This window comes from Lipophrys pholis (assembly GCF_963383615.2).
Source record: "Lipophrys pholis genome assembly, chromosome: 7".
Taxonomy (NCBI): Eukaryota; Metazoa; Chordata; class Actinopteri; order Blenniiformes; family Blenniidae; genus Lipophrys; species Lipophrys pholis.
Genome location: NC_137638.1, coordinates 13,316,897 through 13,344,099, shown reverse-complemented (window position 1 = coordinate 13,344,099; position 27,203 = coordinate 13,316,897). Strand labels below are relative to the sequence as shown.

At 39.2% G+C, this 27,203-nt stretch overlaps 1 protein-coding gene across 1 annotated transcript in view; it reads right to left on the bottom strand.

Annotated features, from left to right (window-relative positions):
* Positions 1 to 5,735: 5,735 nt before the first annotated feature.
* The window catches only part of ipo11 (importin 11), a 116,541-nt gene continuing 95,073 nt past the window's right edge, over positions 5,736 to 27,203 (bottom strand). Inside the window, exon 29 of the mRNA XM_080467840.1 lies at positions 5,736 to 8,065. Coding sequence (XP_080323966.1) covers positions 7,901 to 8,065 — 165 coding nt within the window. The 3' untranslated portion in view covers positions 5,736 to 7,900. The remainder of the gene's footprint in view (positions 8,066 to 27,203) is intronic.

Here is a 27,203-nt window from a genome sequence, read left to right as displayed (position 1 = left end):
TAATTATTTTTACTATTTCTACTGTTAAGAAAGCGTCCAATTGTGGTAAAAACACATTTAATAGACCTAAATATCACACCCTAACCCTATGTCTGCATTGATACAAAGGGTATTTCTAGTGTTGGCTTGATCCTACTTCACTCACAATTTCTGAAAATACAAAAAAATTTAAAATGAAAAAAAAAACAACAAAAAAAAAAAAATAATAATATATATATATATATATATATATATATATATATATATATATATATATATATATATATATATATATATATATATATATATATATATTTTAGAGGTGGACAGTCTGGGCTCAGTCCTCTCACACGAGACCCGTACAAGCTGTACTTTATCGCTTAAATAATCAAAGGGTATGTTTAGATGGCAATGTCAGATAAATCAATTAAAGTGCTGTACCGCCATTTCCTTTAAGAGCCAGGTGGACCTGCTGCATAGTGCATTGCTATCATAAAGACAGATTTGCCGAGCAGTATAGGAAAAAGCTTTTCGACAGTAGAAATGGATCTACCCTTGTGAGGAGCGATGGCGACAGCTGTAATGGTGTTCATGACTGAGGGCAGCCGCTGTATGACAAACATACTGGGGCTGTGTGACAGAACACAACGCAAAACCACAAGGTATATCCTGATTGAGGCTGTTCAAACATCTGCTCTAATCCAGAAATTAATAAATAAATGACTGCCATTACTGCATGCATCTAAACGCAGATATCTGTCACACTCCAGTAACACACACTCTAATTTGGCTCCTATCTGATTGTCCAGAGATGAAAATACTGGAAGGATTGTTTGTGTGTAAGCACTGTGCACATACACTGATCAGCCATAACATTAAAGCCACTGGAACGATGTTGTGTAGGTCCCTGCTCATGCAGTCCATATGCAACAAACTGTACTGTGTTCTTTGGCTCCTTCCATTTTGAACAGGCATTTCCTAAAGCAGCAGTTTGAGCGACAGTAGCTCATTTACCCATTGGCTTGGCCCTTCAATCCCCTCATGCATCACTGGCCGCCCATGACTTTGGCATCGTTTCACCACTTTTCCTTCCCTGGAAGATTTATTTTTTTTTTTTCGTTTTTTCAATACAAACCGGTCGCTGTTGATTGTTTACAACCCACAACAACTGCAGTTGTGGAGACCCAGTCATCTAGTCATTACAAATTTTGCCGTGAGACTCCTAAGCCTTATTTTTCGGCTTCTAAAACATCAACTTTGAAAACAATATAGACATTTGAAGACTTATTACGGCTGATCCATGTTTTTGTGAGCCAAATTTCGCAATACTATGAACCCTGTAAAACAATCCTTCATTGACCTGCGACTGAATTTTAGTTGGTATTCGCACAAATGCTTTCTGCTGTCTAAAGATTGCAATGATCTGCCGCTGCTTATTATCATACCAGCACACTTGTGGTCATTCAGAAGGGCGCAGGTGTGTTTCCTACTCAGAGTGGATTTGGATGAAAAATAACTCTCCAGTCGGTCTTCACGCTGAGCTTCAAGCAACTCTGTGGGAAATGTAAGAATGAGGCCTTTTACTGGCATTGTCGGTCAGTTATCTTTCAGTTACACTCCTCACACCGGGCCATTGTTGTGTACAGTAATCATTCCAATGTCACTGCAGTTTGCCTCGAGTAAGAATAACTTGAGGAGTTTATTGTTCATAGCCTCCATGAAACTGTCACGTTGAGTCCATAAAACTCATTAATCAGTGGACAAAGGTGTGACACTTCAATCAGAAGGCTTCGCATTCTCGTAACAATCTTTAGTGACGAATGCCAGCAAGACATTTGAACACACACACACACACACACACACACACACACACACACACACACACACACACACACACACACACACACACACACACACACACACACACACACACACACACACACACACACACACACACACACACACACATAAATGCATGCAGAGCAGCACCGAGGGACATCGACGTATCAGTATCAGCAGAAGTAATAAACTTACTTGAAAGGCACATTCTATAGACATGTAATGATCACAAATGCCGAGAACTTCAGGTTTTAATTACCGGCTTCCACAGGCGGATGATAACTGCCACTTTCAATCGGAATCAATAGACAGAGACGTAGAGGCTCTCTCACACACGTTGTCCAGACACGTCACTGCCGCAAAAGGCCGGCGTGCACTACGAACGACACGATCAGGCAACGGCGTATGCACGAAGAGAGACACATACACAGATGTATTATTATCTGTGAGATTATTTAATGTTGAAGGTGTTATTAAAAAAAGAAAAGAAAAAGAGGGAGAGCAGGTGATCTCCTGGGTGGGTTTCATCCTGTGAAATAAAGCTTGCCCTACTCTGTAGTACATCAGTGTAAATGCCTCTGAGAGGGGGAGGGTCGTGGTCTGGTTATGATGAGCTCTGCTCACCCTCGTCACCTGCAGTGGGTCCGTCTAGTTTTCCTCCATGCGGCTGGAGAACCGCTCAGAGCTGCAGTCAGGAGTATTAATAAGACGATGACGAGGCGGCTGAGCTCCAATCTTCTAAAGTTTAGTTTTAAAACTTTTAATTATTTGGGGTTTGTGGCGATGATATCCAAGTGTTTCTCCAAACAAAATCTTTTGTTTAATTATTTGATATCAGTCCTACTATGGTGGAATCATTGGCGCATTACGACTATATTATAACTACAGTGGATGACATGTTGAATATCCAATGGTCTAGTTTATACTTGTCAGAGTTTGAAGAAACGGCATAGCTGATTTGTGAAGGTGTGAACAAAACTGTTCAAACATTTGAGGGTAGAAAGCTGATTAAAGTGATGTAAAGACTCTCAGCTATGCAATACAAGCAGCTGAATAGTATAGGGTGGGTTAGAAAAATGTGAAATATTGCTTTGCGACAGAACTGCTGTTTATTATGACTGTCCTACAATCCTGCCTGTTATGTTCTGTGCAAATCTCAAAAAAAAAAAAAGTTATTAGCTGTAATGTCAGCTTGACTGGGAAAAGGAATACAAAAGAAACACGTTTTATTTTTTTTATTTCAGTCAAGAGTATTGAGCCACACTAGAAGTGTGAACGGTGCAAAGACTCAGTGACTTTGAGAGCTGATGTTTTGTTAACGTGTCGAGCCTTTGTAATCAGCATTGATAAACTTTCAGCTTGTAGCAGAACAAAAGAACAACAACATTAATCTGTGAGACTTGAATGATGTATGTCTGCTGTTGCTCGGCAAGAAAACAAGGTCTTACAAAGAGAACAGCATTTATTATGAAGTTGTGCTCAACGTATGTCTATTTCTGAGAGTTTGGGGAAATCTAGTATTGATTTCTACTGGTTAATTGATATGAACATGGCATGTAGGTTTTTTTTATATTTTGTAGAGAGAGCCAAGCAGTTTGCCCCTGCCCCATCCAGCTTTTCAAGTGTCTACAGATACTAACTGTAGCTTCATATCTATCGAACAGATGTGAGAGTGGATCTGGTTTTGAGGGCTTCCTTCCTGCAAGACAGCAAATAGAAATAGACCTAAAATTAGACTTAATCTTCATTTCCTCAGTCCTCAACCGATTTAGTGGCCCATTTGAAGAGTTTTACAGTATTTGTTTATTTGTTTGGTGAATGCCGAATTTTGTTTGGCTTTGATTTTGAAAGGGAAATTCAAAAAGCAAAATGACTGCTTCGACATGTTTCAGTACTTTGCTATAGATGTCTTTGTTTTCCACAGCGGCTTTCAAAGTGTGAGATGGGAGAGTTTCACGTTGGGGCGCAGCAGCAGGAAAGAGTGGAGGGTTTCACGGATATTTTTATATTTAACTTTATTATAAGTGCAATGGAGACAACCCGAAATGTCAGTTAGTTTTAGCCAAATCTACAAGTGAACACCAGCTGCCTACTCCATATAAAGAACTAAATAAATCACTACCCAGAAAGAGTTCCCATTTTTCCACAGATCCGAGGAGCTGATTTTCCTATGTGAAAAACAGACGAAAGTCTGACATTCAACATGTGATGAAGCACATACATTGTGAGAGGTGGGCTTGGGGGGGGATCTAATGTAGTAGTAGTTAAAAAAAACAAAACCCTGCTGACTACATTGAAAAACAAACAAGCTTTATTAATTTATTCAAAAATAAATCTACATAAGTTGTAGGTGTCTTACAAATAATAATTAAACACTATTTCTTATGGTAATCTGAAACTAATCCAATAACAAATGCAAATTATTAATAGATAGAGCTAAACCTCATGCATATCAGAGGAGAATTAACTTAACTCTTCATGATAGCCTATCTGAGGTTTCCGTCAGTCTCTCAAGAAACTACACTGGTAGCGAGTGTAATAGGATGAAAGAGAAGTGGGAGGAAGAAAGAAGAATGAATGAGTCCGTTGGATTTATAGCGCTGCTGAGGAAGAAAAGCCAGCCCTGGAAGTGAAGACTCCAGCAGAATCCTTAATCATCCCTGTGCAGTCTATAAGCCACTCGAGTGACCGGTTGCCAGAAGTACATTTATTCTTCAGCAATTAAGACAAATGGGTCGATGCTGCCTGCCACTGCCTTTGTTTCCTTGTCCTTTGGCGAGAAAAAGCTGCTCGTATGGAAAGTTAGGAGTAGTAGTAGAAGGTGTGTTGAAAAGTATCTTAGATTTGTTTCCATTACATAGTCTATACTCAATCAACAGCGCTATTGTTACAATACATAAGTAAGCATTGAAGGTTTTGTACTTGGTTATTGCTGCAACATTTGTGGAGAGCTGCAGGATTATAGATTTTTCCTTTGTGGTACATGGAGAAAGCAGTATTGTTTTGCAGATTGGATACAGCTATAAAACAGTCGAGCTTGACAGCTTACAACGTTTAGAAATTACATAACGGTGATTCAATGCATGAAGCGCTCGTGCCAAATTCATTCAAACTGCAGCTTTGACTCTGATCTCCAAATGACTAATAGAATGTGTCCGAGCATTGTGAAACAATCGCAAAAAAAAAAATATATATATATATATATATATATATATATAAGGGCTAAACTTTCAGTCTGCAGGTTCTTCATGTGCCTGCACAAGTTTTCTCCAGGTCGGACAGCTTCATTCCACAATCCCCAAAAACTGGATTTTTAAGATATATTGGTTGTCTCTTTCAGTATCTTTAAGTACACTGCCTTGCCCAGGGGACGTACGTAGTTAGTATCAAGTACTACAGAGCCTCACACACGCTGTGCCAGTGTGTATTGTTTCTCCATTAAGAGACAATTAATCCTCTATGGTTATCTTATCCCATAAATCATTCCAATGGGTTTTTTTCTATAATATAAACCTTGTTTCTCTATGATTTTTCTCTCGATCCAATTCACAGAATATCCAATCAGAGGTTGTGTATCGCTATATTCTCCAGAGTACACTCCCTGCTTACCACCATATTTCTCTTTTTACTGTGGCGAGGCGCTCCTCCCTTCCTTCTTCCCTCTGCCACCATGGTTTACGTCACTGATGGTGCAACCTTGTGGTGCCTTGAAGTCCACCCGCTTTACCTGCAAGTTATTAAACTTGATAGCCGAGCCAGGGCCACCGTGTCTGATCTGCTTCAAATAAATACACCCAATGGAATCAGACAGCAGAAAATATACTATCAGAAGCAATATCAAGAGCTCAGCAGGACCGCTGTTCTCAGCTGCATACCTCGTGCATCTGCAAAATATACACGGGGAAACTTTTCTGGCTGATAACTGCAATTTATTGAAGGCTTTGGAAAAAGCAAACAAGGGTTTCTTTCAAATCAAAACAAAATCAGATGCGTCATCACACAAAACCGTCCACTGCATGTACTTTCCACAACGTCACGATTGCCGTCATTAACGAGATTCAAGTAAAGTAATTTTACACTGTAGTCAAGAAGTGAACTCAACTGTAAAAAGGTATTGTGTATTTAAGGAGAGATAAGGCTCAAAGCATAAGGCTGTAAAATCTGACTGCTACTCAACTCTATCACAGTGTCAAAGGAGCGAGTGGCAGGAGCTTCTCCTTCCCACGCCAAACCGAACGTTCGCAAGGAAACCATGTTAATCCAAAATTCCTCAGAGGAAAAATAGGAAAAGGCAGGGTGCGGGCACGCACGCTTTTCATCTCAGACCCAAAGTAAACGGTGGTTTCAAAATAAAACACAGACTCTTTTGAGACCTATTTGGCAGCAAACACCTCACATGCAACTGCAAAGAAACTTGAGAGCCAATACTCACCAACATCTGTAATGAAAAGAAAAAATAAAAATACATCTGGTCAAATCAAAAACAGGTGCATCACAAAAAGTTTGAGTACAATTGATTTTTTCCCCCCACATTTGATTAGTCATAACACTGGCTTTCAGTTACAATCGTGACACGTTTTGAAAAGTTTGATGAAACTAAGATACTCTGGTTCGATTCCCAGCTACGACGGGAAGTGCATCTGCCATGAAAAGTCACAATCACTTGCTGTGGTGACCTTTTGTAACGAAGAGACCGGACAAATAGACACTCTGATTTATAAGCCTGATGCACAAAACAAAATAAAAGCTTGAAATCATTCAACAAAGAGAACTCTTAATTAGTTTTGAACAATAAAGAAAAATCATTATATTTCCATTGTATTCTAACCTTTTGAGAAGCGCCTATATTTTAAAATCTTCACCAATGTGGAAAAAGAACGATGCATTTTGACTTTGACGGAAATCGCCAGACAACACGTGATGGGTCTGTAAGGTCGCACTGACGAGTGACGCATGGCAACAATTCAAAAGGAGGGTCTTCATGCAGCCTCGTTTGCACAATCCTGCTGCACAGCTCCAAGGCCTTGCGTCTCCCGGGTGTAAGCATACTGATGTGAGGACATGACAAAAAAATATAATAAAAAATACACGTGAAACAGTTTTTGGTTATTAAAGTGCTCCGACACAGCATCAGTTAGCAGCAGTATGTATATACATATAAATGTGGTTCAGCACTCGTTCAAATCAGCCATGTTAAAATCCCTCTTTTACATTAAAAAAAACTAAGAAAACTCCCCTCTCATTGAGCTCAAAAGAAAAAAATAAACAAAAAAAAAATAAACGCTTCGTCGTTATCTCAGTAGTTACTTTAACTTGACCTCTGTTTATGACAAAATTATATATTTAAAAAAACAAAAGAAAACAAAATGAAGTAAAAACAAACTAAAATCAAAACATCGTCATGCAGAATATCATTCATACTTTACATACATACAAAATTACATTACATTTCTTTTCTTTTTTTTTTTTTAAACGTTTTAAGAATAGATTCTGTAAACACTGCTTTAGGTCCTTCAGGTTTGGTTTATCCGTGTTTCTGCTACGTCTGCACGCTTCTCCATAGAAAATAGTCCCGAGGTTCCTGCTCTGGCACCTGCAGAGGATTTTTGCTCCGTACTCCCAAACTCTCCCCAACAATCATACCATGTTCTTTTTTTCTTTTTTCTTTTCAATTATAAATCTTCTACCTAATTTACATTGAAACCACAAAAAGTGAAGAGACTAGGAGAATTGAGTGGAAGCTCTACAGTGTGGGCTTGTTTTCATATGGGTGGGTTCAAAGTGTTGCAAAACTTTAGACATTTTCAAGCACCCACTTGAATCTTTAGACCAAAAAAATAAGAAGAGATAAGGGGGGGGGGGGGGGGGGGACATGGGGTGTTTAGCTGTGGACAGTCAACAAGGCTAGATTTGATTATAGATAAGGCATAGCATGGGTAAAGGTTGGGAAGGTTCGAATCAGGAGTTGACAGGTCGGGGGATGGTTCACCTCTCCAGTACAACTTCAAAAACAGGGTTAGAGGGGAGCATTAGGCAAAGATGTGTGTGTGTGTGTGTAAGGTAGTGAAGGACTGCGGCTGATTCAGAGGCCTTGCAGGAACTCCTGGAGCTGCCTGACGAGCTCCGTGTCCACGGTCTCCATCAGGACCCCGAAGCCCTGGTCGCCAATCAGGGCCTGCTGCAACTTCAGCTTCTCGTAGACGTACTGCTGGAGAGAAACGCTGTGCACCGGGTCCTCCAGGGCCAACTGCAGCACAACCGGGGAAATAACAGAGTGCAAAGAATTAGACTTCGCCGAGGATGTGTATCCGTGTGAGCGCTGCGGGAGAAAGACAACAGATCACCAATGTGTCACGCACTCACACGAGGAACCATTTGGTTCAATGGAATTTTTTACAAAGAAGCATAATGAAAAGACATTCTGTCAACGTTTTTTTTTTTTCTCTTCTGTTTTGGGGGAAAACAGCTCTTATTTACATGACATGAACATCTCCATTTCACACTCTACTCCTAAACAAATACAGGGAGGCTGACAGTAACAGCAGCAAATAAAGGCTGGATTTAATTAGTCTGCACTGTAACAGAAACAAATCTGGCTGTTCCTCAGTTTGTTTGCATATTTGTAACAGGAAAAAAATAAAAACAGAGTGTGAATTTTTAAAAGACAGATATTATTCCACTGCTACGTGCTCTGCTACAGATGATTTGGGGTTTTCTACAGGGTAGTGTTTGTTCTTCCCTCCTACTATTGTTCCTCTGTGAACGGTCTGGGTTCAGACGACGGGTTAATGGTGAGCCGTCATGCCATATGAACCATTTAAACTTTCTTTCTCGCACCTACACATGCCGTCTCAAACATTACACCTCACACCTCAGTGATGCCAAGCCAGTCAATTTCTTTACAAACTCTAATGTGATTGTTTTGCCGATGACGTTCAAACCGCTGATGTGTGGGTTGTAGGATGTTGGCTGGATGTGCTGCTGGATTCATGCATTGCTGTTACTGAAAGGAGATTGATTTATGTGAGTATCCCTACTAGGACCCAGCATTTGATTTATAGTTTCACGATTTTGTGTGTTTTTACTATAAATGTTTAAGTGTATCACAGAACAATATACCACACACCATAGAGAAACATGAAATTTTAATAATAATAAAAAAAAAATGCAATTTCGACATTTTGCCTGAGTTCTGAGCGCTTTCCTACGTGCAGATCACAGTACATTTCTATTTTACTATTTACATCTTCAAAGGCATAAAACATTCAGTCCCATGTAGCTGGAGCACAAGCTATAGTTGGTTAGTTCATATTCTGATCAAAAAATCCAAATCTAGAAAATATCCTTAATGTAGACATGTTTCTACAACTGCGTAGTAATCCTGATCACCTGAAGTGGTTCACCACATTAAATGCCTCTAATAAAAAAAAATAATAACAGAGATATTTGAAAAATCAACTCCATTTTTTTACTTGAACAAAATTTATTAAGAGAAAATAATGTCAAACCGTAGTCATAGTAAATCCTCATACATAATCTGCTAAAGTAAAGGATCGTTACTCAATAGTTATTTGCATTGTAGCATATCTGCAAACAAACCTGCCTTCAGACTTTCTTTCAGAACAAAATAAGTTTCTTAGACATATTTGTAATTTTGATGTATGCATCAGACACAAAACCTCCACCAGAATAATAAAACAAAGATTTATTATTTGAAGCTGCTGCCATTCATCTTACACTAAACAAAGAGCTGGAGGAATGATCCTGACAATAGAGAGTAAAGCAAAGCAGAAATGTTGGATGGCTGTAGGATGCCATTTTATATTCTGTGACGTGAAGCAAGGACGGAGCTAAAACCAAAAAAAAAAACTCTGTCTGCAAATAAATTAGCGGGACATACAAGTGTTCCACTGCCTGCTGCAACTTTTTATTTCTTGATCATTTAAGATATTTGTACTTGATAGGAATTTCAGGGTCAAAACGTTTCGGGGTGATTTCCACTCCGTTACACCACAGATTCCAGTCTGACAAGTATATTAATCTGCTCTTTCACTCCTTTGATTCCCCCAAAGACTAATTATTATTGTGAGGTGATGTTTGCTTGCTCGCTTTCAGAAGAGGGTTAGCGGGCCGAATTTCAAAAACAAAAACTCCCCTCAGTGGATTAACCTCTTTTTCCTGAACACAAATGTTCATATCAAAACTGACTGATGCACAAGGAAAAAACCCCCAACAAAAAACAATCTCTGAGATGCAGAATATTGTAATGACAACTCTTAAGTCTCTAGCCAATCACTGGAAACAATACTTGTCATGCTAATTAGTTCCCTGTCATTACAGTGCAATCAAGCTACTGAAGAGTTGCTGCTGGAGAGAAGCTTAATGGAAAAAAGTGTCCTCTAACCTGCATAATTACCGCTCGCATCAAGGCTCGGACAGAGCCGGGGAGAGGGGGAGAATGTGGCTTTGTACGTCGGCGCAATCAAAGCTTCATATTATACGAATGGCAGCATTTTGAATGGCTTTGATCCTCTGGAATATTGAGACGCGCGCGCGGGAAGACCAATAAACATAAGATTAGTTTTGCTTTATGGGCATACAGGCAATTAAAAGTGTGTCGCTACCATAAAACGTAAAGAGGGAACGCGTTGCACACGACAGAAACTTTACATAAACGCTGAAATTAAAGCCAAGACTCTAACGACGACGCCGTTAAATAGAGGAACATAAAGTCAAGAGTGTTTCTGACACCGCGTGAAGTTATATCTATGTTTTAGTGTTTGCCCGAACAGTGTAAATTTAGAGATATTGGGAGATAACAGAGCAATAAAGGAAAAACTTTGCAAAATTCGGAAAAACCCAGCAGAATGTAGACAGCGTGAGCTTGGAACTGAATAGTTTTTACAACGCCAACAACAGGGCGCCGGGATGAGGAGCAATGCACTCTTAGCACACGCTGCGTTGAGACGTTGCACAAAACAGCAGTGATACGAAAGAGTGTTACGAGTGCAGCTGTTATCAGTACCAACTGTAAGCGCGATCCATCGTCATCCCCCGGGGGGAAACAGAGACGGCGACGAGAAGACAAGAGAGGAGCAATAAAAAAATTTTTTTTTAAAAATTAAAAAAAAAAAAAAAGAAGAAGCGAGAAGACGTTAGGCTGTGATTGCTATGTGGAGCAGACATGTGAGAAGGGGCGCTTTGAAATAAATGAAACAGAAATAGAGAACACTGTCGTGAGATGTTGAGTAGGAATGGATGCAGTGACGAGGCGGCAGTGACGAAAGCGGGATTATGTGGGACACAGAGCGAGTGGGCAACAGCTCTACCTCGTTCAAGACGGAAAGGAGGGAAGGGATGAGTGGGTGACACGAGAGGAGACGGCGCGAGATGAAGAGAGACGGACGAAGTGACGGGGCCCGTGAAAGCCCTCGTCTCTGGAGCAATCCCCACACTGCCGCTGCCCTTTTACCAAAGCAAACAAAGTAAAGAGTCTCGTGCTATTATTGTAAAAACATCAATGTCAATTTAAAAGCAGCTTGTGCTGGGGATTTTGAGCATTTTCCACAACATCAAACACGTTCAGTGCAAACACACTCCCCCAGCAACAAAGACGTGTTTGACAAGCCCAAACAAAGCCGAGCGCTGCGCCATTAAAACCCCATTGTTGCCTTTGTAAATATGATCCTAACCAGCGTCGACAATTTCACAGGTTATCACCTTTCAGGAATAACAGCCGCGCAACACCAGAATTCATTTCTTTGACCTTCTGACCTTTAAGACCTAATCTCTTTTATTTCACAGTCATTATTTTACTATCGTAGGTGACTCCATTCAGTGGAAAAGCACATTAGGACTCAAGCAGAGGATATGAAAGGAAAGCAAGCCGGGCAGGCAATCGCTTACTGGAGTTAATGATGCAACAACTTGTACTCTTCCAGCCTTTATCTCATATCCCGTGGTACCTGATGTCCTACTGCAAACACATAAATACAGTGCATGTGAGCTCACACACTCACTCCAGTGTGATGTAATGAGCCGAGGGGCCGCATGATGTACTGAAGTGTAAACTAAAAACGGTACCGTGCAAGGCGATGCTGAGAGCGCTGGGGTTCAGTGGGATTACACTTTGGGCAGATGCTTATTTCATCAGCTAATTTATGGCGCACCGTCCACAGCCTCGCCACACGGTCGCAGACTTAAGTCTCTGAGTGTATTCAGCAGAATTCGAGTGGTCAGCTTTGGTTCAAGACAACACAGCATTTTCAGCCCTTTGATATTATAGAGATTATAGAGATTTGTTCATATTTGTATTTTACATGGGTAATCTTTTCATGAGAGTGGCACAGACAACATTAAGGCTCAATTATATCTTCTTGGGTTGTTTTCATTCTTTATCTTGCTGGCCACTTTGTGTTCAAAAACACATGATTTCTGATGAAAACTTATTATTTACATCTCTTGAGTTCAAGCCAGTTCAGACTGAATAACAAAGCCAAACGAACTGCAACCACATTGTGGTTAATCAAATTCAAATGGTTACAAATACTGATTTTTGGGAAAAAGTGCAATACATGTAAAACTTAACAAAATTATGGAGTGGAATTTTTAACTTGCAACATCACAAACATAATGTATGTGAGTTAAGATGTGAATTGAGAACTCTAAACCAGAGAGGGGGAGATTTAAAGACATCGACTGAAACCAGAACAATTGGAATTAAACTGCAGATATAAGAAGCTGGAATTATAGTGAGATATAATGAGACTCCATATATGTAATGAGAAACCACATACACCATAATATATCCCACATAACAGATTTTCTGCACATTTTATGTGTTGGGCTGGTAGCAGTTTATTTACATGAAATACCTTATATGACACTTAATGTAAGCTGGAATTGACTCCAGCCAACCGTGACCCTGAGCTGAATAAACAAGAAAAAGAAGACGGACGGGCACGTTATGCTGTATATGAGATGAAAGTGCATCATTTTCAGTTGTACAATGAGCTGGAAACCCAGTAATCTAAAGCCCCCCCCTCCCATTTAGTGCAGGATTAGTGTTTAATTGGCATGAAGAGCATTATCAGAAGACCAGTCTAGCTTTTTCGTCAGGCCTGACCCTGGTGAGCTATCTGGACATTAGAAGCTGTCAACGTCGCCCCGACTCAATCCTCAAAACATTGTGACGTGCACGCAACAGTTGTCAAAAGAAAGCTGTCCATTACCAAGGGGCGAGGGGATTGTGTTGAACATTTGGCAAAAATAGTGGCGAGCATGCGTTGTACTGATCCAAAGGGATGGACTTTATCTCCAACTGATGGGGAATGTGAGAGACAGTATCCTGTCCAGCAAGGATATGAGGCTGCTCTATTGCCTCTCTGCTGATGTCACGACGCAATGATTTCACGAGGGGATGGAGGAGGAGGGATGCAGCTCGTTTCTTGTAATAAGACGAGTTGGCGCGTAATGAATTTGTCAAAATCTGGTGCATCACAGACCGAGACAAATAAAAACAAAAATTTAAAAATTTAAAAAAATTGTTTATTGACTTTAAGTAAAATGCGTTGGTGGGTGAGGCCTTTCTATAAGGAGTTTACATGTTCTGCTTGTGCCTGCATGGGATCTATAGCTCCTTCACCCGATCCAAGGACATGCTGGCGTTATTTTTTGTATTTGAATACATTGTGTGAGTTATTGTCTGTCGGCCTTATCCCCATCATCGACCGGCGACTTGTACAAGCAGCACTCCCTTTCTCACATCATTGGCAGGGAGAGGCTTCAGTCATCTGTGACCTCAGCTTGAGTAATAGCAGTAACAGGAACTGAAGGGACATTTAGGTTGTCAAAAATAAAATAAAGAAGATGATGTTCGGAAAAAAGGAGGGGAATACGATACCCGTTCTGCTCTATTTACCTACCGAAAGACATTTGTTTTGCTGCATCATTATCATCCCTGGAAGGATCCCTCAGAAAGTAGCACATTGCGCCCATCGGGCATACAACAATATTGATGCTGTGGCCTTCAAACAATGCTTGATTAAGAGGGGATCAGAAGGAATAAAAAGTGCCAAGAAACACTTGCCACATCATTTCTCCACCACCGGCAGGTTGGGTTTGTGGATTCATGCAGCTGATGGTAAATTGTGACCCTACTATCTGCATTGCTCAGCACACATTCATACACTGAAGCCACCCTGACTGGCTGTGCACCATTGCACAGGCCTTTCACATATCTTGGCTGATGAGACCGCTTTCCAAGTTGAAGGCTGGAAAAGCTATGCTGAGAAATAGGTAAGATCCCTTTCTGTCCATGCTCCAATAATCACGATAAAGGTTCTATTTGTTCCATCCAAGTAGATACCATACAGCTGAAGGGGGCCACAGGACGATGTCAATCAAACAGGATGTGCTGTCTTCCACACGCTCCTTCCAAAATAAACAAAAATCACTTCTTTCATGTTTGCTTGTGTCATGGAGGAGCAAAAAGGGACAAATGGAAGGCAGAAATATAAATGTAACATACCAATAACAGCTCCATGGAGCTTTTAGGGACAACAATATTCTTCTGCAATGATTTTGATTGACAGGGAGATAAAAAAATAAATAAAAATCTAAAAACCCATTAGGATGCAAATGAAGCACAATGAAGGGGACAATATGAACTAAAAATATATCTTATATCATTTGCTTGTTTGCTTGATGTAAGTTAATTGTGTGAAATACGTTTGGTTCAGGTCATCTGAGGAGAGATGTGCTTTTTATGAAAAGAAAAAAAATGGACAGTGTTTGAAGTATGGAAGTATGAATAACAAAAAACAGAAAGTGAGCGAGGGGGAGGATTATGAAATGCATGAGGGCTTTAAAATAAAAACGAGGGTCTTCAATTCAAAAGAGGCACAGAACATAGAAGCATTCAAACAACAAATGATGTACATTTGAGGCCGATCAGTGAGCTGTTTGTGCATAGAGGGCTGCTGCCATGGCTGAGTTCCCTTGAAAGGTGCAGCAATAACAACACATTTAGAGAGAGAAATGAGGTGACCAGGGGAGAAATATAAACAGTGATCTCAAATCTTGGATCTTGGTCTTGAAGGGTCTCTGTCCTGCATGTTTCAGGTGTGTTGTCCACCGTTGTAAATGACAGCTCTATCTGCACACTGGTGCACACGAAACAAAAAGACATCTTGACAACAAAAGTGCATCATGGTCCACTTTCAGGTACTTTGGTGTAGTTTCATCAAGGTCTGAATGAAATGTGAAGGGGACACAGACGAAAGGGCTAGAAGCGGTTCAAACATAGACCATGTCAGACTTTAGAAACACTTAATCATCGCAGACTTCTTGATACTTTCTTTAAGCTGCCGGTGAATTCAGTGAGTTGGTTAAAAAAAAAAAAAAAACTCACCACAATAATCCAAAGTGCCTTGTGTTGAATTCGGCTCTGCACACAGCAATGTTGTGGAAGTTATGTCAGAGAACACAAGTCAAAGCCGATGTTCAGCATGGGTTTTGTTTACATCTTTAGGTCCAATGTTAAATATGTTGATTTTCTCTTTTTTTTTGCTCACTGGTTTGGGCCAAGTAACAAGCCTGACTATTGGACCATTCTTCCACACAGTCTTCAAATCTTGAATTTTCCGAGGGCCTCTTCACAGTTCATAATCTTTAGTTCTTGCCATGGATTTCCAACTGGATTCAAGTCAGGGTGGCTGGGCCATTCTAGCAGCTTTATTTTGTTTGTCTGAAACCAACTGAGAGTTTCCTTGACTGTGTGTTCGGGATCATTGTCTTGCTGAAATCGTCCACCCTGGTTACATCTTCATCATCCTGGTAGATGGCAGGAGATTTTCAACAGGAATGCCTCGGTACAAGTGTGCCGGTACATGGTGAATTGATGTTCTTTCCACTTCATGGCCCCAACTGTGCTCACTGGAGCATTCAGAAGTTTAGAAATACTTCTGTTACAACATCAGTATGTTTCGCAACAATAGCTTTGCGAAGGTCTTGAGAGAGCTCTCTGCTTTGCTTTCTAATTACTGGTTGATTTCATCTGGTGTCTTGGCTTCTTGTGATTTTTTGCACCTCCCCTTTCTCCATGTGCTCAATACTGTTCCCCTGTGTTATTACACATTATTACACATACCTTCATTTATGGACATCTATGGTTGGATTACATGGGTTGTTACCAACCATCTGGTGAATATTTCATGTCAATAGCATCTTGAGAAATACGTGTTCAATACGTATCTTACCTGCTGTAGAATTCATAAGCCAGTCTGATGGCAGACAATCTAAATATTCCACGTCATGGCAAAATGCAACAAAAGATGAGGCAGGTGAGGAAAAAAAAAAAAGGGATGGCGCGGCGATGAGAGTGAAGGATAGAGGGAGAGTGACGAGCTCCCTGCTGCGGCTCACTGATAAAGCTGCAATGGTCTTCACGCCACTGAGAGGGTGGAAGATAAATGAGAGGCAGGGTGAAAAGAAAGAGACACAAATGAGATGTGAAGAAAGTGGAGAGGGTTTGGTAGTTGCCTAGTGAGCAGATAAGGAGAGCCCAAAAAAGAAAAGAAAAGAGGAAGACCGGACAGAAAAAATAGGCGAGATACACATGGAGGGAAAAATCCCAAAAAGTAATTATGACAATAATGATGATAAGAATGATGCTGAGTGCCCACGGCAGTAAGAATCTGTCCACATTTACCTCATGGAAATCCTCCAGTTGAAAAAAATGAATATATAAATACGCTAGGATGTATCTATCTGCTCTGATATTGATGTGACTTCTACTCATTGCCAGTGATGAGCAATTCACCCTCTACTTAAAATGTCTGCGCTTCATTGAGTGTGTTCCTTTGTGAAATAGGCCTATTTTTGCCAACCAGCTGGAAAGTAATGAAGCCGAGGCACACAGCTAAATAGTTTGTAACAAGATAGTGAGTAATAAAACGATCACTTTGATCGTGGTACTGCCCTTGGAGCTCAAAATAAAAGAGTCCTGATAAAGTGCACATTGACTCATGAGCTTCACTACTAATAATGACTTGATTAATATCACTAGGTGCAAATGTACTTCAGTCGACACTGAGTGCTTTTCTCACTGAGAAGAGGGCTGAGAACAGATTTAAAAGTTAAAATACTAAAAAGCATGATCAAAAGCGCCTCACTACAGATTTTAAAGTACCGTGTTAAATGATCTGTCTCCAAAATAGATTTAATCATCAGTGAACCATGAAGTGATCAAAACGTATGTCTCTCTCACCAGGAACATCCAAACCCAATTAAATGGTTCAAAAAACAGAAAGCCCAACAACTCGGGGGCCTTTTATGAATGCACCAGGGTGTGCAATAAAATGTAAAATTCCAGACATGGATGCTGGTACAGTTTTCGCCAACTGGGGCAACATGTTTCCATGGTGATTGAACATGCCCCATGTTTCAGTGGCAATAACAACAAAAAAGTAGGTCTGAATATTTTTTTGTGTTGTTTGCTCAATGGCGCTCGGCTGAAATCAGCACACTTCTGGAGCTTCCATCAGATGGAGATACAGACAAACTATCAGGTCGGTTATGGCTTGCCGTAGCATAGCTCATTGGACTAAAGGAGAACATTCAGCTCACATTTGTCATTTGTCTCAAACAGGGGCAACTAAAGGCATTTATGAACAACAACATCGAACATACGCATTGTAGTTCAACTTGCACTCCCATGTAGAGTTCTGCTAACATATTAGTATGAGATACTAACCTGCAGCTGAAAAAAGTTTTCGGCTATCGTTAGGTTATTTCTGTTTGAGGAAATGATATGTTTTAATGTTAACTTTGAATGTGGCTTGGGAAAACATACTGGCATAATGGGAAACACAGACACAAGAAATAATATCTTTGGCTTGTGTTTTATGAGATTTATTTTTAGTTGACTAATAATGTGAAACAAAATGGCCAATATCTTCTAAATATTCTCAAATCATTGGAATTCAACCATTCGGGGGAACACATCAGATTTAACTTAATGGACTGCGATTATAAACATCAAAGAATAAGATGGCAGAGGATTGGTCATGTGTTCGTGTGCCAGTATCTATGGAAGCGTATGTGAGAGTGTGTCTAATATGTATTATTCAAGAGAGCGAAAGTCTCCCTGTGTATGCATGTGTTTTGTTGGCAGAGCTGTGCTGGCGTGGCAGGAATGGGCCTCCCGAGACTAAGACTATTTTACAGACTTCTTTTACCCCAACTCCTGCAACTATCAGCAATCTGCTGGTGCCCCCATAGACACCGTCTCATTGAAGGATCTATATACAAGTGTACATGTGCATACAATTACTTGTAAAGGAAACAGAAACATGTCTACATGCCTCAATGCTTGTATCCTTCACAACTAAAACTGCTTAAAAAGCAGACGAGACCCTCACTGGTCCAGAGCAAGCATTTGCGATCATTTCCCTTCAGGGAGGGCGGGTGATGGTCACTGAAATGAACATCGATTCTCCAAGATCTTGGTGAAATGGAAATGTGAAACCGAGGTGTCTTTAGACCGAATAAATGGCAGTTAAAGTCTAAGTTAAACAGGGCAGTTAACTCTTAATACATTAGAACTTGTTGGGATCGCTTCAGAATTAAAAAGGACAATTAGAAGCTTGCTAGACAATTTGACCATTAAAAGTCTTTATATAAAGCACTGCAGCGGGGGAACCCGTCACACTTTTGGTTTTGCACTTGCATTTGTAACTGTAATTTCTTTTCTACTTCATACGCATTACATACAGTTAGGAAAGTTTTACTTCTAATTAGTGCGGTAACTTTAATGTAGTTTTATTGTATAATTATAAGAAAAATAAAGTGTGACAAAATTACCCATATAATTCTGCTATATTTGAACCTGATACAGTTCCTTTCAACTCCCGGCATACAGATCTTGATGCAGTTGATGCAAACCCAACAAGATCACATGTGACGCATAAAACAGATGAGAACATGTTGCTTCGCCAGATAAATGTAAAGTTTCAATTTTAAAAAATGTGGAATACAATTGTGGATAAGAGCACAGGGGTGTGCAAGACATGAAATGAAAACATACTGTATATTCGTTACTCAAATAATACCAAACGTGTAGCTGCAAGCATGGACACCAATGCCAACATTACAAGAGATAGTTGTCAACACTGGACCATGTGTACGAAAAAAAAACAAAACAATGATTTTGTGTAAATATATGTTAAATTATTATTAATTTACTCATGTAGCAAACTAATTTTGAATTGAAAAATATAAAATACTTCATCTATTTTCAAGGTGAAGCTTCAACATTTGAACTCGAGCAGCAAATATTTAACCTGATGTGCATCTTGAAGGTAACAGGCATCCTTGCAGTGACTAACCCAAACTCTCAGACTGTTTGGTACTCATTGGCAGCTGAAGAGCAATTCTGTTCCAAAACTGTGTGCTTACCAAAGGCTCTACGTGCTTTTAAAACAGAAACACAGTCTGGATGAGGAGCCTCTGATCCTGGGACCAGCCGCTCTTTGTTTCTGCTGCGCAAACCTTTCCCTCCATCTGATAAAATGTCTGTCCTGTTTGATAATTTGCTGTGTTACACACACGTACACCTACTCTCTGCAAAAACAGTAACTGGCCACAAGAAGACCAGTCAGCAGCAAGTACCTCAGATTATCGGATTATACGTCAAAACTATTTACTCCTGGAGTAATAAATATGCAGTTTATAATATCAACAAGGCCCTCAAAACAGGTGCTTCATCTGAACCATGTGCTTCAACTCTTTCTGTGTTCTTACACTGACCTGAAATTACTGCGATGACCTGGCAATTCCACACAAGATATTCTGTTTTCAAAGAAACTGTAATCAACTGGTAAATTCATCCCAATCTATGCAAGCTGTGGAGCTGTCCTTCATGCGTCTTTAATTGATTAAAATGACACAGAAGCAGTGTTAGCCTTGTGACTACATTGGTGAGCTTCTAAGTCGTTCCAATTTCTCGTAGTTTTTTTTATTTAATTCAATTTAATGGTTTCTAACAAACCCACAAACAGTGCACCCTACGAGTAAGGAGTAGCAAGGACAGCCTGTGTGACTCGTTGAGAGTTTGCATTAAATTTTTTATTTTTGTTTTGGCTGTTGCACTAAAATGAAAATATTGTGTAGCAGTTATTTCTGACAGATAAGTCGGATTTAGCATCTGTGCTTGTACATAAAGTAAATACACACAGCTCAAAGTAGCAGTTATGAAGAAATAATGTCCAGTATTATATTTGTCCTCTGCAACAGTTTGTGAGTCACATCATTTGTGTTGACAGAGGTAATAGAAATTCACAAGAAGTATGTTTTTTTTAATGTCAAGTAAAAAAAAAAAAAAAAAAAAAACATTGGTGCAGCTTTACTCCAAAAACTATTTTATTCAAGTAATATCACATGAGAAGGAGTGATGCAGGAACAAATTTCAGCTTGGTTGTGATATCACTAAAACATCAGTGGACATATATTAGACTGACATTGCACACAAATGCTGTGTGCGGATAAAAGCTGATCTATTAAGCATCTCACTGAGGCTTAGTACACAACAGATGCACAAATGACAAGCACTCTTCATTCAGTCTCATTTAAATATGCAATGTTGGACGTGTCGACCAGAAGAAAAACATACTGGGTAGCATTTATGCAAATAAAATGATTTGCCACATGGAATGTGACTCAGAATAGCTAAAAGCAATTGTGTTTGTGATTGCGTATGTACTTGACATGTTTGAAAAGAAGGTGCGGATCTGCTCACATTTTAGCACAAACTGTGGTTACATTCCTGAGATGCATTTCCTCTGCTGGCCTTCAATTTTATTTGCAGAGGTTACATGATATTTTCTCTTTCTTCTTAGGTCTTGACATCATTTCTTAATTTCTTCTGGTTGATTTTCCCTTTTGGGAGGACTTTAAAAAAATATATTTCTTTTTAAATGTGTGTTTTAATCACAGAGTAGCTCAAATTTCTATTAAGCATTTTCATTTAAAATAGTTAAGTACAATATGAATAGTTTCTTCATCGTATTTATATTCATCCATGATTTGAGGATGGTTTTATTGTTGATAAAAAGTCTACATTCTAATGGGTATGTTTTGTGTATGCATGCATATGTACATGGATTACTTATATCTGAGCCTTCCATCTGCTTGTATACCACATTCAACCATCAGTATACTTATCAGCTGACTGGTGGCCAATGACAAATATGACCGTGCATTGCTGAACAGACGAAAGTATATTTGATAAAGAAAAATATATTTGTTTTGAGGTACGCAGAAAATCACTTAAATCATGCAATTTAGTTGCCGTTACTTGGCATCAGGAATCAGGACCAAAAAGCACTCAAACAAAAGGTGAAAATGACCTCATCACCATCTCAGTCAGTTAAAAACATTTCCTCTGTACAGCACGTCCACACTCGTCCATGACTCATTTTCAGAAGCATGATTGTAGCTGCAGTTCCCCACATTTCTCTTTGGAGAAGCTCAGTGAGTCGCTACTAGTGGAGCACCAATGGAGCAACAGAAGCATCTGCTGTTGCCTGCAGGCTTTTCTGTACAGCAACGCTCTGTTGTTGGTCTGAGTCTGAATCCTTCAGCTGATATCTAAAAATTCCTCACGTCTTACGAGTTAGTCTGCATCACTCGTATTTTAACATTACAGCTCAGAAATTGTACATTTCTCAAAGAACTTCTGTCTGAAGTCAAGTAAGTGAGCCAGATGACAGAAACTGCCATTCAGGGGCCCCTACAAAACTTTTTTATTTGTATTTTTTACCTTTAACAAAAAAAAAAAAAACCGTGTGGATGTCTCATTTTTTATATATATATATATATATATATATATATATATATATATTCATATATATGAATCAATGTAAAGATTTGGCTTATATATATATATATATTCATATATATGAATCAATGTAAAGATTTGGCTTATATATATATATATATATACCAAATCTTTACATTGATTCATTGTATTCTGCACAAACCAAGTACAAAATAAAGTGCAGACACGGACAGGACACAAAAGAAGAAGCCAAACAGTGAGCTGACAGATCAGACCACACAGATAAGTCAGCGTTACTACATTCAAGTGGAATAGACAGGAGAGGTCGGAGCAACAGTCACTGTGAATCAAGGACAAAACCACAAAAAGACCACACAAAAGCAGACAGCTACACACGTCCCTCTACCTCTTATTTTCTGTGGTTTCATAAGTTCATGGTCTCCTTACTGAGAGGGAGGATTAGAGCTTGATTGCAGTAATTTCCTCACCAAATGAGGCAGCACAAATTGTAATACCCTAATCAGTATTGTACTTGAGGGCGTAAATGTGAGAGCTCGCAGAGTGTCACAAGGGCACATTAGGAAGAAAGAAAAAAATAATAATAATAAAATCCTACTTTTAAGTGTGGGAGTTGAAACAAGCAGGAACACACTGATACATATGTTCATGCACTGAGGTGTTGAAAAATTGTTTGGCGAAGGCAACTCTCAAATTAATTGTGTTCAGAAGAAAATCAGCGGGGAGGTCATGAAAGCAGCGACGGAGACTTTGAGCTCTACAATAAGATACATGGTGACTCGAAAGAAACATAATGATCAGTCTGCCTTGCAAAACAAGCTTTCAGTCACTGTTTGTGGGTCCAAGGTAGAGATGTGTTTTTGCACATTTTTGGAGTTTACAACCAACAATGACTAAATTTCCACGTAGGGCAATGAGCACTCAAATATCTTCATTTGAAACATGTAGGCTGGGATTGTTTCCATCTCTGAAAAGGCATGCACAATGAAAGAAAAGGCACAAACTACATAAAAAAAAAACCTAATGGTCTTGATTGCCTTCTACAAACACGGGTTGATAAATACGTTTGACAAATTAAAACTTGCTTTTCGTTGACTCGCTGCTGCATGCCTTCCCTCAAGTGGATTTGGCTAAGTGATGGGAAGTGAATAAGAATTTGTTTGCAATTGAGGCTTTGAGCGATAAGCCGGGTCAAACTCAGATACGCGACATCCCGTCTGAAATCTGGTGTGCCATCTGGATGCCACTAAAAGACCAATTTCTGTTCATTTGAGTCACAATTCAGGAAGAGAAGGATTCAGTCAGCAACTTTCACAGCTTGGAACTTTGTAAAATGTCGTTGGGATGCACAGAAGAGTGAAAAACACACAAAGGAAAGGAACTTTTTAATTTTGAATCTCAATGGGATATTTACTTTGCAATTAAAAAAAACCACATCAGTTGTCCTTTTAAAATCACTGCGGCAGCTGTTTATGGTGACTGAGACACTTTTACATAACTTATTAGAGACGGTTACCAACGTTCAGACTTCGAATACATTGAAAACCACTCAAGAGCCACTAAACTGAGCCAAAATAAAATCTAGGCTTTATTCCTTTAATACTTCAATGAAAATAATTTAGGATTTTATTCACAAATTGTCGATAATCGCTTGAGACGGCCAAAAAAAACAAGAAGACTTGACTCATTCAAACTCGGCATTAAGCAACACAACAGGTTCCTTTTCCAGAAGAAGAAATACAAAAATATAACTAATAAATCACAACATAACTAATGTCTGGAATACATATTTGCCTGTTGGAAAACCTATATCGATGCGTGATGGTTAGATAAGTTGGAAACAGGGAGAGAAAATGACATTAAACACAGACGTAGACGCTGTCAGATCAATTGGCTTCCTTTGACAATACCACAGTTATCTTTTGTTTCTCTGCCAGCTCATTTCCCTGAGAGAATCTCAATGCGCTTGTCTGTGACATTTAAAGGAGATATTTCTGATAACCATTACTCAATAGTACACTGGGAAAATCTTACCACGGCTGAGTGTTTTGATGCAGCTTTTTTCTGAGGTTTAAAAAAAAAAAAAAAAAAAAAAAAAAAAAAAAAGTAAATGAACCAGATCTGACTAAAGTGTAAAACAAAAAAAAAAAACTAATAAAAAACAATCATATTAGAAACTGTGTGCTACAGGAATGATGTCAGCATATTTTCAACCACCTCAATGATTTCACAGGGTGAGGCACCAAACAGTTGAGCTCTCTTCTTTGGCGTTTTACTGTTTTGACACCAATGCAATATTTTTTGACACTTTAATATGAAGTCCTTCAAAGGAATCGGTAGTTTATTTCAAGTATTCAATAAGACAAGGCTGACGGGTGTATCTTGCCTTCGCCTGCAGTTAACTGGGACTGACTCCAGTGCCCAGTGACCCTGAACAAGATGAAGTGGTACTGAAGATGGATGGATGGGATTAAATGCCAAAAAAAAAAAAAAAAAAAAGCAAGAGATTGGGAGAACCAGTACCTCTTGTCACACTATAGGGGCCATAAAGTAAGACCATGTTAAAACTATACATCCATGCTTACAATGTTAGAAGATTATGATTTAATTTCCTAGAAAAAGAAGAAAACTATAGAAATACAAAATAAAAATAGATTAAAATAGATGATCCAAAGGCCTCTGCCTCACCAGACTACTGTATGAGATTCTGAGAACACTTGAAAGGGGAGAAGTGGTGAGGACGTTGTCTCTTTGAACTCTGCAATACCCTGCATGTACAACACATGTACATTTTCAATGTGTTGGAAACTTTGTTCAGTTTTAAATATGTACAAAACTAAAAGTTGTCAAATAGATGTAGATACATGAATACATCAGTCAATACAGTTCAATGAAGACAAGTCTTCACACTGGACCTAAAGAGTTTGGCTGCATGAAAGCAACAAACAACTTCGAGCTCTTTTGCCTCTCAAACCCTCAAAGTGGCAGCTCAATGCTAATAGGATGATAAAAATGTTATTCAGTTCTCCACAATAAAAGTTTTACTCAAGGCAAATCAACAGAAGTTACTGCATTCTCATCAGGCAAAATTATCACACTGAAGTCTTCAGTCTTCATTCCACTGCTATAAAATCTTGAAAAAGACATTAACGCGACATTATGTTTATTGTTTTACGACATTATCCCTGTAGAATACTAACAACACAATCACAACAATCACACTGTTACAAAGGGCTGCGTATTGGCAATGATGTGGAGCTACAGTACATACCACACTGCAGGAGTCAGTATACACTGTATGGTGAGACTGGAACCAAGACAATACAATGCAATAAAACATACACATTATGAAGGAAAACACCACCAGATGTCTTTTTGGTTTGATCAGAAAATGACGGCTGTTGGAGATAGCGAACACCCCTCCCTCTTTCGTGTGTGTGTGTGTGTGTGTGTGTGTGTGTGTGTGTGTGTGTGTGTGTGTGTGTGTGTGTGTGTGTGCTCTCGCTGTGCGTCCACTTGTTTTGTGTGTGTTCTCCCCCCCCCCGTAGTGTGTGCATGAGCCATTTATTTTCTTTGTTATTGGATATTACAGTTTATCATTGCAACTTTGTTCATGTACTAAGGTCACAAGATTGTTTCTCGAAATTTTGAAACTGTCAAAAGTCTGTGTTTTGTTATATCGTCTCTTAGTGGATAAAAGATTAATTGCTTTTGCTAAACTTGGAGAGAAATAGTGTTCACCCAAAGCTGGAAGAAAGCTCTAAAAATGGCCTTCGAATTTGAATAGAATTCCATGATTTTCCATAATTAAATAGCCATTACAAGATTCAGTCTTAAGCAGCAGAAATAAAATTAACTGCGATTAATTACAGAAAAATGTGTAAGTAATTACTTAATTTATTTTTTTTTATAAGCACTAATTGTAGGCAAAATGTTATTATGATAATGGATCAAATATTATTATGCTTTGGGTTTTACTACATTATACAGGCCAAAGTCCTTATATTATTGGTAGGTGTTATGTTATTGGCCATTATTTCATTATTAGTAGCTATATACCACCTTTTACACACTACATATCATTCTGGTGGCTGAATCAGAAAGACACCATTTATTCATTGAAGAAAAAGAAATACTTTTTTTTGTGTTATTACTAAAATAAGAAGACGTTTAGTAATTACAGTCTCACAGTAGCTGACATGCATATTTCTAGAACAATCAAAAAGAGATTATTAACTAAAGCCTGTGGCACAGGGTGAAAGTATGAATTCAGAAGTGCTGCAGCAGCAAAAAGTGTCAAAAGAGAAATGTATGGGCACAGGGATTTCATCATGACGATAGTTTTCACTCATTTTCATCTCATCATAGTTAAGATATGCAACCGACTCCGCAAACGCCTGTGAAGCAGAATTCATAATTGGTGCTATCAATATTGCAAGATTTCTGGTTTTTGTTCTTTGTAAATTGAAGTGAAAGTTTGGGCGAAATCAAAGAATTCACATGCCTTTGCAGAGATCAATGAGTCATTAATATGACAAACCCTAAACCTGAACTCACAAGACGAGAGAAGAATTTAAAGCAGAGTGAGTCTCCTCCAGCAATAAATCAAATCAAAGAGATTGGTTCCCACTGTAATGAGCCACATAGAGACTGAATGCGCTACCCACTGGTAATTAAGATGTATTAGGATCAATTTAACAACAGTGAATTGTCAGAGGAAAGATCAATTATTCTCATTACTTAAACCAGACTAATTAACTTCCAATAAATCCAAAGAGCTGACAGGTGAAACTCCTCAACATATTTCTGACTGAATCATCTGATCTGCACAGCTGGAAAATGAAAGACTCTCATGCATAAGAGGGCAAAATGATCCCAGCCTTCCTCGTGCTGAATGCATTGGATTTTAACGTTGGACTGCTGTTTCGGTGACAGCAGGGTAACAGTGTTGTTAAGGTGTTGCCATGGAGGAGTTTCATCAGTATGTAGACACCCACGATAAGTGTTTAAGGCCACTATAAATGATGGATATAGAATTTATGTCTGCCTCATGAATCAGCTTGAGGAGCTTGGGAGTCTCTTTACGATTCCACACTGATCTGCTTTTCTTTTTTCGGGAAGGGAAACTTCGCATACTTCGCCTCGACACTGCAGCTTTAGATCGTGTTCAACATTCCCCCGTTTGATCCGGACTGGAGTACTGTTCCGTTAGGGCGATGTGAAATCTCCCATGAACTCTCAACCGGATCAAAACAAGTGATCCCCTTCAAATGCTCGGTCTCGGTTCGTTTGTAAACGATCTTTCTAGCGGGCAGGGTGAGAGAGCGGGGGAGAGGACGTGACGTCGTGCGCAATGCATTCTGGGTTGTGATCAAAACAAAGCTAACCGTACGAATCAGAAGAATTAGACACAGAAAGAAAAAGTTGGGAAATACCTTGCAAGCCGACATGGAGTAGTGCGGAAGAAGTAGAGAGAAAGGAGCTCGGTGAAATCTGGTCTATATGATGACTGACGACTATATATCACAGT